Source organism: Epargyreus clarus, unplaced genomic scaffold, assembly GCF_041222505.1.
Source record: "Epargyreus clarus isolate Ecla_fem2 unplaced genomic scaffold, WU_Ecla_fem_2.2 ptg000035l, whole genome shotgun sequence".
NCBI lineage: Eukaryota > Metazoa > Arthropoda > Insecta > Lepidoptera > Hesperiidae > Epargyreus > Epargyreus clarus.
The window spans coordinates 10,081,768-10,094,569 of NW_027332240.1; the positions used below are offsets into that span (position 1 = coordinate 10,081,768).

Consider the following 12,802-nt stretch of genomic DNA (forward strand, 5'->3'; position numbering starts at 1 on the left):
CATTAAGCCCCACGACACTGAGAAAACGACAATTAAATCACCTATGGAACTTTAGATATTAAATACTTAATTAAAATTTAATTAAATCTAGAAATGCAAGAGATGAAGGAAGAACAGGAAAAAAGAGAAGGACACACATACTGGCAATGGATTTTAGCACTATTAGGTAATTTTTTAAAGATTTCAACAAATTACAACTAGGTACCAAATCATATCAAACAAATTCTAACTTCTTACATACACTTGATAGTGGTAGAACCTTTTATGGTTCTACTCCGGAGGCACCACCGCCTTTCCTAGTACTACCTTATAACAGCAATTTTAAGCGCTGCTGTGTTCTTGTATTTGGCGTGGTAAAGAAGACATAGGTCTCCATCTTACCTGAGGCATTCCAACTTAGTCCACAACGGCATCAAACCATCTATGGCCGACCTCAAGTAATGCTCTAGTCTTATCTGGAATTGATTACAGATGTCCATGGGCGGCAGTAACCAATTACTATAAGATGGAGTGTATATTCATTTGTTACTTGTCTAATATAAAAAAATATATATTAAACAAGAATACTTATTAAGATATAGCTAACAAACGAATATTCTGTCTTCGCTTAGTCAAAGTGTGATACAGAAATAAATTGAGCTGTGGTATAGTCCGCGCCAAACTGATAGTCCGCTGTGAAGTTGTTGCGAGCAGGTGTAGTCATACAATTTGCTATGGCGACGCGATTCATTTCTATATTGAGAACAGACTAGCAGTTTTACGTGGACTATACTCACTCAATCCTCGAATGGTGCTATCATCTTTACCCTTTTTTCAGTAAACATGACACTGTTCACGTATGGCCTGGACGTCGGTTGGACGTCTCCCATGGTCAAGGTACTGCAGTCAGAGCAGTCACCAGCTGGGGAACCACTATCCGATATCACAGTGTCTTGGATCGCCAGCATTGTGTGTTTGGCAGCTGTTTTTGCTGTCTTCATCTACTCATACATTGCTGAAAGATTTGGGAGTAAGGTTAGCGTCATTGCTATCGCGACTCCTCAAGCGGTAAGTTACTATACTATATTCAATGGTGGTCGAATGGTACCTAACTTTGGAGTAGAAGCATCATTAATTTATATCTGCTATATTATTGCTAAATATCGCTTTATAATTTAAAGAGGTCCTTAAATGCGATATATTTCCAAAACGTATCTATTTCGAGATTGTCACCGAGGCTGGCAAGCCAACTATTTCATGACCCATAATTATTGACTCAAAACGTCGATTTCTCATCCTATGATGAAAACTGAAAAGCGTCACGTAGGCTTAAGCTACCGCTTTGCTTAATCCGAAACGAATATAATATACCTAATTCTGTCGCAACATAGAGTATAATCCTATATCTGATATCAAGCTTGCTTATACGCTACACTAGGGATTATTTTCTTTCAGATTTCTTGGCTTATCAGACTCTGTTTTGTTTCTGGTCCATGGTTGATCACTTCCCGATTCATCAGTGGCATTGCCGCCGGTGGGTGCTTCAACGCCGTAGTCATGTACGTCAAGGAAATAAGCCAGGACAGCGTTCGAGGAGTCTTGGGGTCTATGTTAGTTCTGGTGCAGAATATTGGTGTTCTATTAATGTATATAATGGGAGCGTACTTGGATTATAATATGGTCACGTGGATCGTGGCCTGTATACCCGTAATTAACGGAATTCTGCTGTTCCAAGCGCCACAATCACCTGCTTTTTTGGTTAAACAAGGGAAGATAGATGTAAGTTCCTTACAGTTTAATAATATGTATAATTATTAGGCAACTTTAGTCATAAATATTGGAAAATTTCAAAAATTTCAATCAATTGTAACTACATAATATACAACAAGTTATTATTTACAAAATTTACATATATACAAAAATGAAAAACATTTAATTAAACTGTTCACCCCAAAAATACTGAACTTATCCGCAGATTTGCACGTTTTAAAATTTCATTAATCAGCAATGGTCCATTTGAGCCTGTCACAAAATTACCAAAAAATACAATTCCTCAAGCTCTCAAATTATTATTTCTTCACAATATGATTTACAGGAAGCAATTGCTACAGTAGCTTTCTTGAGAGGATTAAATAGGGATCACAAAACTGTGATGAGTGAAGTGGAATTTATGAAAAATGAAGACGACTATTACAAATCTCAGCCTAATTTGTCGCTTATTACTATAGGTGAGTTATTCTAATATAATTTACAGCAATCCACGAAGTATCCTCCAATGAAAAAAATAATAAATAAAAGATAAAATAAAATAAAAAATTGGCAGTAAAACTAAATCCACTTTTATATAGTACTAGTGCCTATAATTACGGGTTGGGGCAAAGCGGCTATGGCTAAACCTGGAATATCTTTTTTTCTATACCTTTTTACCCAAAACACTATAACATGATGGTACTGCATTATTTTAAGATAGGAAAAGATGTCGTCGTGGCCTAAATACAGTGAACTACATTAATGTTAAATTTAAATCATCCACATGATTGCAATTACATTTATTTGAAGAAAAAAATGGAATTACTTAGTATTTAAATTCCAAATTCCAAAACAATATATTTATTGACAAGCCATTTATGTTAACTTTCAGTAAAGAATCTGATATGGCGCCGTGGGCTTATCGTATCCACCGTTATAATAATGGTGCAAGGTATGAACGGTGCCTTTGCCGTAACAACTTATGCGTCATCCATCCTGACGTCAACTGGCGTCAAGTTCAACGTCAGCGCGGAGACGTTGACGCTGTCTATACCCATCATTCTGATATTTGGCTCCATCGTGTTTACGATATGTGCGGATAGAATAGGACGAAGGGTGAGAAACGTTTTAGCATCTATTGTATAGTAACTCTTTTTTTTATAATATAGAAGTAGCAGACGAGCCTGCCCTCCACCTGGTGGCAAGCGGCTACTACTGCCCATAGACATCTAAAAATTCTGAAATTACTCCTTTAACCCTAGAGTAGTCGCGCCTTTCCATGAAACGTGAGTACTCGCGTGGTGAGCATTTTGCCGCACATGTTTATTTTTGCTAATTTTAGTTAAATAAATCATTAATAATTTTAAAGGAATAGAATAAAACATAGACTTTCATAAATTATCATTTACTAAAGTTTTGTAAATAGTAATTATTTAAAAAAAAGGCTTTAGTATATCTTGGGTACTTTTTTTAACTTTTTGCAATATCTTTACCTTAACACATAAAAAATTAAACTAAATATCAAAATTAAATGTTTTCCTGTATCTTCGATATGTACTTCAGCAAAACAGTCCGGAAAGATACACATACAATGTTCGTTGCACAGTATCTGTCCGCATCTATTGGACCCTTTTTTGGTTCTTCTTTTTTTGTTTTTGATAGACATACTGCGCATATACCTTCTTTACCCGAGGATATATATTTGTGCGTGTTACTTCTTCATTTTCTTGTAGTTTTCCGGTGTCACTTACCTAAAAAATATTAGTTAGTAGAAAAAATAAAATATAGAAAATCGCCCATAATTCACAAAAACACAATAAATATCAATGGTGTTACGATGTTTACATCAAAATAACATTATATACAACTAAAAATAACAATATTTCAACAATACTAAAAGATCAGGCACATTAATTTTACTTACTTGAGTAGTCGCGCAGTTAGCAATTTGCCGCCAAACGCGACACACCAGCAATAACCGCATCCTCCTGCGGTCGCCTGCGCCTTAAATTTCTTCTAATTTCTAAAATAAGTAGGTTAGACACGAGGGGGCAAAATGCTCATAGCGCGAGCACTCTAGGGTTAATATACTATATGTGCTGCAACAAACGTGAATGGGGACAAGCTCAGCGAATACCTTAAGCAGGTAAACCGCATCTTGGCGCTGATTTTCAGTTTGCCCCGTGGCACGAGATAGTTCGGACTGCTGTCCGAATGCCTGCTATTGGTGCCATATTAAAACAATTCACTTCAATAAGTATATCTCCCTTCAAGCCCTAACGCAGCAGCGGTGAACACTGCTGTTATTAAGCATAAAAGGTATGGCGGGTTCTGCAACGTTCAAATCAGAAAACAGATTTGCATTCATCCTTGTGGATCTCTCAATTATCGCCATTATAAATTCTCTTTATACGAGTTATTTTATGTTATTTCAGACCCACTCCATCATTATGCTGTCGATAGCTGCTTGCTCCAACCTGGGCATAGGTGTCTCCATGCTGATGAAACTGTACGGCGGGACCGTGCCCAACTGGCTGCCGATTTTGTGCATGATGACATCCGTTTGGTCATATTCTGGTGGCGTAGCAGCGTTACCATATATTATCATGGCTGAGATGTTTAGTTTTCAGGTGAATTTGGTTATTGAATAGTATTTTCCACAACCAAATTAGATCATATATACATTGCGGTAAACGCCACATTTAAAGCTTTCACATTTTGAGCTAAGGACCAAAATAAGATAAACGGAATACCATTCAACCTATTGCCTGATGTGTATGCATAATAGCAATGAATAAAAACATGCGTAAAAAACTAGTAACGTTATGTTTAAGCGAAATGCAGTTTTTCTAGATTCTTCTCGATTTATAAAATTAAGCATCGTTGTACACAGTCAAGACTTAGATTGGTGACCGCTAGTAGCTCGACTTCTGAGAGTTACAGTCTAATACTAATAATAATATAGACTATGTTAGGATATTTAACACCATATTTAACACTAACCCAAGATCGCAACGTACGGCATAAAGTACGAGCAAAGAATAACAACCTTCTCAATATGTTTTCAGACCCGAGCAAAAGTTCTTGGCATGACTATAACCTTGGCGTGGTTAGCATCCTTCATACAACTTATTGGCTACATACCGCTGTCAAATGCTGCTGGTCTTCACACCACCTTCTTCATCTTCGCGGGAGTCAACACCTTCGGCATAATCTTTACCCTGCTCTTCTTACCAGAAACCAGGGGAAAGAGCGTGGAGCAAATAGAGGAGGATTTAGCAATCAGGATTGGCCTGGACAAAGTGGATAAGAATATGACGTAGCTGATTTTGAATATGGCCTGTACAAAACATTGGGTTTACGAATATTGCTAATCTTTGTTGAATAAAATGGTTTGATTTGATTTTATTCAAATATAACCTTCTGATGCAGAACTGCTTCATGCCTGAGATGGGTGTGAGGGTCCGCCGTGGTACCTTCCTGATTAAACCTGACTCGTCCACTTTTGACTATAATGTGTAATCTAAAATAGATTTTATATCCGTATTTTCGTTTATAGTGAAATGTGAATTGTGAGAACATGTGATATTAAAGAATGTATTTTTGATGATGTTTTCATTTTTTTATATTAAATATCATATAGTTAAAAATAAGTTAGTAGGTAAGCAAAAAGTAGTTATGAAAAAAGCTTCCACACGACTGGGAGTTCTATACAAAACCCGTCGAAAAGTACAGCAAAAAATATTTGCTCTCTCTCAATCTATTTTTTATGCTTTTAGCATAAAAAATAGATTGAGAAGTAACAATTAAAGAAAACAAAGAACCGCAAATACCTATCGTTAGAAATCAAATTAAGTAATTAGTAATCAAAAAGACCAACAGGAATAATACGCAAAATACCTACATAGGATATGCAGTATAAAATATAACTACTATTAGTTCTTATTAGTGATTGAAGTACTATTATCATTTTAATACTAATATCTTTTCAAAGTGCAAAATAAAGTTTTTTGTTTAAAGGCTAAGTAGATACATTAAAGATGAAAAATGAGAAAAATGCAAATTATTTTAGTTTAGACGGCAGTACCTAAGCAACCTTATATGAATATTGAGGAGTTTGAGGTCAACATTGCCATCAAATTATACTGTCACAGCTACGTACTTAATACTACAGTAAACTTTTTGTCGCATTTATCGCAGTCAAATAGCTCAATTAGCCATCAAATAACCAATCTAACTTCCTGAAAGATAGCTATTTCATAAAACAGGCTGGCAAATGACTTGTATCGATAATGATTAACTACTTACTTTGCCTTTGCTGATGTGATGGACATACCTTCAAAAGGCACCCAATGTCGTGGGAACGACACCAGATAATCCACCGGTGGACGCCCTCAGCGCTGAGTAGAGGAACTCCAAACTCGGATATCATCTTGGTTGCTGTATTAGATGGCCATGACTGAGGTTAGGTCTACATTTCTCTACGGTATCTCCTGCCTGTCGTAAGAGGCGACTAAAAGGGGGCTTCCGGGGTTGCGGGTGGCAAGAGTGGGAGCTCGAACCGCCCAGCCAGCGGCCCCGGGAAGGACGGCGGTATGTGTGGTCGCATACCGTCGTACGCACCAGACGGTGTGGCGAGCGCCAAGCTCACCTGGGCGGAGCCCGACGGGGCAACGCGCTAAGAGGGCTCCGGTTGCGTTCCTTTGGAGATCCCGGAGTCCTCTACGCAGCGCCGAGGACGGCCACCGGGGGGGTTTTAGTGCGGTAAGAATCCCACATAACCCTACGTCGCTCCCACGACACCGGGTACCTTTTGAAGGTTTCCCCCTCGTAAACAAAAAAAAAAAGGTCTATATTTCTACTTAAATATATATTGTATTTCATGCAAATTCATTTTTAAATAATAATACAACTTCCGTTTTTTATTCACATTTTCGTCACTTGCTGATATCTTTCTATAATGTACCAAAATAAAATTGACTCAACTATCAAAGATTACAAAAGCTACATCTTTTGGAAAATTACTCAGCAAATATCCAACTACGTATCATCAAAAGTGGGGCTATCTGGAAGACCATACGAGTAGTCAATTAAAAATTAATCTTGTATAAATAAATTGTCATCATCATCATCATCAACCCATTACTGTCCCACTGCTGGGCACGGGTCTCTTCTCATAATGAGAAGGATTAGGTCATAGTCCACCGCGCTGGCCAAGTGCGTATTGGTAGACTTCATATATCTTTGAGTTTTTTTTTATATAAATCTCTCAGGTATGCAGGTTTCCTCACGATGTTTTCCTTCACCGTTTTAGCAAGTGATAATTAATTTCTAATACGCACATAACTTTGAAAAATCAGAGGTGCGTGCCTGGGATTTGAACCTCGGACCCCTCGATCGAGAGGCCGAGTTTCTTAACCACTAGGCTATCACTGCACTATAAATAAATTGTATTGCGTTTCAAATATTTAGATAAGATTAAAATATTACATTTTTTGTGTACATTGGTGGTAATTTTATCGTTGTTGCATATAAATAAATCATCATTATCAGAAGCCGCATGCTGACGATGACATAATTAATCTTTTTGTAAATAAAGCAATTTCCAGGGATATTACATCTTACCTATAGGGCTGTTCATTTTAATGGATTCTAGAGCAACCTAACTACTTAGAGAAAGGAACAATGACTGTGAGAGTAACGGGACGGATGGGAGGCGTACGGAAGGCTAAAAAGTTGTCTCGGGAAGCACCACACCATACGTACTCCTGTCTAACAACAGTTGTAGTAAGCACTGCTGTGTTCGGGTTTGAATGGTATGATAACAGAAACAAAAGGTTAATCGACATGTTTCGGGGAGCTAGCTACCACCGCCGCCTTCCACTTACGGTACCGACTGCTTGCCAGCAGGTCCTGGGGTTCGGTGGAAGGGTACAGTTGCCGGCTAACTTCCACATGGCGATGCCTGTGAATGACACAAAATGGAAAAATGTCTGTGGAGGGCAGTGACCACTTACCACCAAGTGGCTGGATGCCCATTCACTACTGCAATGTTATTAAAAACAGTAAGAGATATCCTCGAAAGTATTATGCATTTTTTGCATTTCAAAAGTCCTATCAGCGCGAGAACTAAGGTCACAAAGCTCTTATTCACCACATATGTCACAAGAAACTTAAAAAGAAAAAGTATAAAGAAAACTTAGACACTTACATTTTCTCATAGCGTATTTCTCGCCCTTCAAGAAAACCTTTAGGAAAATTAAGAAGGGGAGGGGGTTTCATTCGAATTCCAATAATGGAATTACTGGAAACTTCATTTAACATCAAAAAAACTTCACATATCATATTTATCACCAGAATTTCATATTCCTGTTGTACACGTGAAGACCCTATAATAAAAAGCTATAACCATAACACAACTATCTTAACAAATATTAGAGCTTCTTACTCTATTTATTGCCCGTTATCTGAAACTAATTTAATTGTATTCCAATTGGAACAGAAAATACACGATACGTTAGAAATAATTAAAATTAAAGTGGAACTGTTAGCTCCGTAACACTTTTGGAATAATTCAAACTAATTTATGAAAATGAAAGAGGCAAAAGAAGAATATATTTCGAAAAAAGAAGGACACACTTATTGGCAATGGACTCTAGCATTATTAGGTAAATGTAATATATGATCACAACTTTACAAAAATGTTAAAAAGTATAATATTCCAAAGGAAATCCAATTATGTTCAAAGTCATTACTATTATTATTATTATTGATAATCATGTAATTATTTTATTACGTAACGGCTACTCACGATATGCGGTTATTTAATTTATTTATTACCGATATTCGAAATATCGGCAATTTTGAAATTAAAAAAACGGCTAATTGTGAGTACGCGTTACATAATAAAATATCTCAATTCGGCGATAATTTTAGTCTAAATCAATTACGTAATCATTGAGTGTACCAACCAATCTGGTTTAAGGTTTAATGTTCTAAATTATTTTTAGTAACCATGACCGTATTCACGTATGGATTGGATCTTGGCTGGATATCTCCTATGGCCAGAATCCTTCAGTCCGAACAGTCTCCAGCTGGTGAACCTCTGTCCGATGTCACGTTGTCTTGGATTGCCAGTGTATTGTGTCTGGCGGCTGTCTTCTCCGTTTATCTGTTTTCATACCTAGCTGATAGATTTGGTAGTAAAGCCAGCGTCATGGCAATCATAGTGCCACAAGCAGTAAGTTTTGCTATTTTTCCTTCAATTTAGAAACATTGAAACAATAAAAAATGTAATTTAGCACCTGAAAGGCGCACTATTTATTAATGGCTCTGAGATGAGATTTCAAACCAGCAAACCAACCGAACCTTTCAAACCAGCCCATGTTTTTACTTGGGGTTCTAACTCGAAAGGATTTTAGAACATATATAGGAAATATTAGAAGAAAACATGGAATCATCTGGAACAGCTACAAAATCTGTCGTCGATTTCAGACGTTCTATATGTTTTTGCCACGATTGCCACTAAATATGAGATAAAAGTGCGAACTCGTTAGTTCTACTTATCAAAAATAAGTTACAATCTTGTGCCCTTATTTTCTTATACAAAAATATTCATTATTTTCAGATTTCCTGGATATTAAGACTCTGTTTCGCATCAGGAACTTGGCTCATAATATCCCGATCGTTCACCGGCATTGCGGCCGCGGGATGTTTCAATGCTCTAGTGCTTTACATCAAGGAGATAAGTCAGGATAGCATCAGAGGAACTCTGGTGTCCATGATAATCCTCATGCAAAATATTGGCGTTTTCGTAATGTACATAATGGGAGCATACTTAGATTATTACACAATTGTATACATCGTCGCTTGTATTCCAGTAGTAACTGGAATTCTGCTCTTCAAGGCACCCCAATCGCCAGCATTTTTGGTTAAGCAAGGAAAAACTGAAGTAAGTTTGATATGATTTACATATTTGGCTGATGATTTCACTTATGAAAATACTTTCCTTAAATAGATACCACAGACGTGTATCTAAATCTGTGATAGAGACGTCAGGGTTGGCTAACCTGGGTGAAATTACAGAATAAATTGCCAATGCAAAATATTATTTATCTACATAATATGTAAGTGTGTCTAATAGAAATTGATAAATTGCAGGAAGCTATAGCAACGTTAGCTTTCTTGAGAGGATTGGATAAAGACCACAAAATTGTGATTAGTGAAGTTGCAATGATGAAGAATGAGAACGACAATTACAAATCTGAACCAAATATGTCTTTAATAAGCATAAGTAAGAAAGAATTGTATTTATTTATTTTATAACAAAGGAGTAGCAGACGAGCGTGTAGCCCGTCTGATGGTAAGTAAGTGGCTAATGTATGGACATCTATAATCAACCCCATATAGGATTAGATATTGCTACCTGAGGTCGACCACAGATGCCTCAGTACTCCCGACTAAGCTGGAACACCTCGAAAATTATGTCTCCTTTACCATACCCTTCGAACCAGAGCACAGCAGAACGTTTTTATTAGACAGAAATAGGTGTGTCGGTGGTGCCGCCGGAGTCGAACGACAATGGGTTCTACCACATTCAATAAACTACCGATATAAGTTAAGATGCGTTGCAATTTCCAAATCGACTAATTTATCACAATACTTTTCAATTACAGTGAAGAATCCCATTTGGCGTCGAGGAATAATTATAACAATATTTATTTTCGCCGCTCAAAGCTTTAATGGTGCCTTCGCTCTCATGACGTACGCGTCACCTATCCTGACGTCAACCGGCGTCAAACTCAGTGTCAGCGCAGAAACGTTGACGCTGTCTATCCCCCCCGTGCTGATCTTTGGGTCTACCGTTAACATGATATGTGCAGAGAGAATAGGCAGAAGGGTGAGTAGATTTAGGGTTCATTATAGTTCGAAGTTATAAATTTTGAAAGCAAAGCAGATTTAACTTTAAATCAACTAGAAAAATATCAGAAGGTCTACTAAGTGTAAAATTATATTCGTAATTATATTTGTGTATACAAAGTGTTATTGATAGAAAGAGAGACTATAGCATACAGACAGTATCTAAACACACAAAAAATATCTTTTAAAACTCATTGAATTTGAGTACTACGTTATCCTGAATTAAGTAGTATTAAGTAAAATCAGAAGCTCAGAAGCTTAAGAAAACTCAATCAGAAGCTTAAGAAAACTCTTAAGCACATATAAAAACAAGGAACAGCTTAATGGTGGAAACTCGACATTTAGTGTTTCAAAAGTATGTGCGGTAACGACCCTTCCCCAGGTCCCGGTTCCCTACAACCCCAACTTATGTGCAACAACCGTTCCTAGGCACAGGCTATTTAGTTACCCTAACATTTTGAGGCTACCGTCTAATGTCGGCTAGTATGTCGAATTAGTATTAAGTAAGTAAAATCACTCTTAAGCACGTATAAAAACAAGGAACAGCTTAAGGTGGAAACTCGACATTTAGTGTTACAAAAGTATGTGCGGTAACGACCCTTCCCCAGGTCTCGGTTCCCTCACAACCCCAACGTATGTGCAGCAACCGTTCCTAGGCACAGGCTATTTAGTTACCCTAAAGTTTTTGGGGCTACCTAATGTCATCTCGAATACTTTCGCTATCCAGGAAAGAGCCCACTTACCTTTGCCACGTCAACTCCGCCTTTGGTACCTTCTTCCAGGATCTTGACTTTGGCTTGGTTCCACAATGCCACCACGTGCACACACACCAGCGGGCTTCCAGGTTTTAATACGATGTAGTGCAAGTTCACACACTGTTCACTTATCAAATAGTTAAGTTCTCATTAATAGATTTAGCGCGAAGTTTGACTTTAAACTATTATGGTTACGATATAAGTATGTGTATGAGAATTTCACTATAACGGTGAAAAATATAGCGAACTAATATTCCCTTGTCCAGCAGTAGGACAATAGCAGATTGACGACGATGCCCTTCACGTACAGGTCTTTATATCAGGTCCATTCTTTGCAGACAATCAATATGTTAATGTTGTCGATATCTGCATGCTCAATGCTCGGAATAGCGGCGTCTATGTTGATAAAACACTTCGATGGGACTGTCCCCAGCTGGTTACCCATAATGTCCATGATCGTGTCAGTTTGGGCGTATGCTGGCGGTGTATCAGCACTTCCATTTATCGTAATGGCTGAGATGTTTAGCTTTCAGGTAAATAATTTAAGCATTTCAGCTTACAAATATAATCATCTTTATCGTTGAAATATAATGTGATCATGACATACTTTTAGACTATCTCTTCTAGATTCTCAAAGACTTAGCAGAAGTGAGTAGGTTTTATAATAAGTGGTCTTTATTGCTAAAACATCTACAAGAGACTTTCCACCCAACAAATTCCATATTTGTTTCTAAGAACTGCATCTAAACTGTAGCTCAAACGCTTTCTTTGTAGAAATCCTCAAAACAAATTGCTGGCAGTAAGGTATAAGGCAGTTGTCTGATTGTGTTAGTTCTATTAAAATGTTTCAGTAGATGGCTTGGCCTCTCGCCCATTTACAAAATCCAGTATTCGTCATGAATTCTCCCTGCAACTCTCCGTTTATTATTTTTTACTTCCATAATAAAATATTTTATTAATTCGCGTAACCTATTTCAGATTCGAGCAAAAGTCATGGGACTCATAGTCACATTAGCGTGGTTTATGGCTTTCCTTCCGATTGTGGGTTACATGCCGTTATCCAATGCTATCGGTCTCCACACAACCTTCTTCATCTTCGCCGGAATCAACATGTTTGGGGTATTCTTCACTGCAATCTTCTTGCCGGAGACCAGAGGGAAGAATGTGGAGCAAATAGAGAAGGCTCTAGCAATCAGGATAGGCTTGGAGAAGGTGGATAAGAATCCCACGTAGGACTTTTTGGGACGTTTAAAACATAGACTTTTAAACTTTTTGGACAGGCATACACTTCATCATCTCCATATCCACGCTTCAACGGCTTCGAAATTTAGATACGATGAATCGAAATCCTTTGATAACTTTGCTCTAAGGATGTGAATTTTAGGACTGGTTTGTATTTA

At 37.5% G+C, this 12,802-nt stretch overlaps 2 protein-coding genes across 2 annotated transcripts; both read left to right on the forward strand.

The window, feature by feature from the left end:
* LOC140756490 (facilitated trehalose transporter Tret1-like) lies at positions 1-5,299 on the forward strand. The gene is made up of 7 exons (XM_073092003.1): positions 1-166; positions 818-1,047; positions 1,435-1,758; positions 2,075-2,207; positions 2,621-2,844; positions 4,164-4,358; positions 4,797-5,299. The coding sequence occupies exons 1-7, from the start codon at positions 94-96 to the stop codon at positions 5,049-5,051; spliced, it is 1,434 nt and encodes a 477-aa protein (XP_072948104.1). The 5' UTR covers positions 1-93; the 3' UTR covers positions 5,052-5,299.
* Positions 5,300-8,234: 2,935 nt separating this feature from the next.
* On the forward strand, positions 8,235-12,802 carry LOC140756643 (trehalose transporter 1-like protein). The gene is made up of 7 exons (XM_073092189.1): positions 8,235-8,396; positions 8,739-8,968; positions 9,356-9,679; positions 9,889-10,021; positions 10,404-10,627; positions 11,741-11,935; positions 12,381-12,802. Exons 1-7 carry the CDS (start codon positions 8,315-8,317, stop codon positions 12,633-12,635), a joined length of 1,443 nt encoding a protein of 480 aa, XP_072948290.1. The 5' UTR covers positions 8,235-8,314; the 3' UTR covers positions 12,636-12,802.

Excerpts from the sequence above, each read along its gene's own strand:
- LOC140756490 (XM_073092003.1), top strand. The coding sequence starts at position 94 with ATGCAAGAGATGAAGGAAGAACAGGAAAAAAGAGAAGGACACACATAC. Across the intron at positions 1,759-2,074 it reads TTAAACAAGGGAAGATAGAT|GAAGCAATTGCTACAGTAGC; the intron begins GTAAGTTCCTTA and ends TATGATTTACAG. Across the intron at positions 2,208-2,620 it reads TTTGTCGCTTATTACTATAG|TAAAGAATCTGATATGGCGC; the intron begins GTGAGTTATTCT and ends GTTAACTTTCAG.
- LOC140756643 (XM_073092189.1), top strand. The coding sequence starts at position 8,315 with ATGAAAATGAAAGAGGCAAAAGAAGAATATATTTCGAAAAAAGAAGGA. Across the intron at positions 8,397-8,738 it reads ATGGACTCTAGCATTATTAG|TAACCATGACCGTATTCACG; the intron begins GTAAATGTAATA and ends AATTATTTTTAG. Across the intron at positions 11,936-12,380 it reads CTGAGATGTTTAGCTTTCAG|ATTCGAGCAAAAGTCATGGG; the intron begins GTAAATAATTTA and ends AACCTATTTCAG.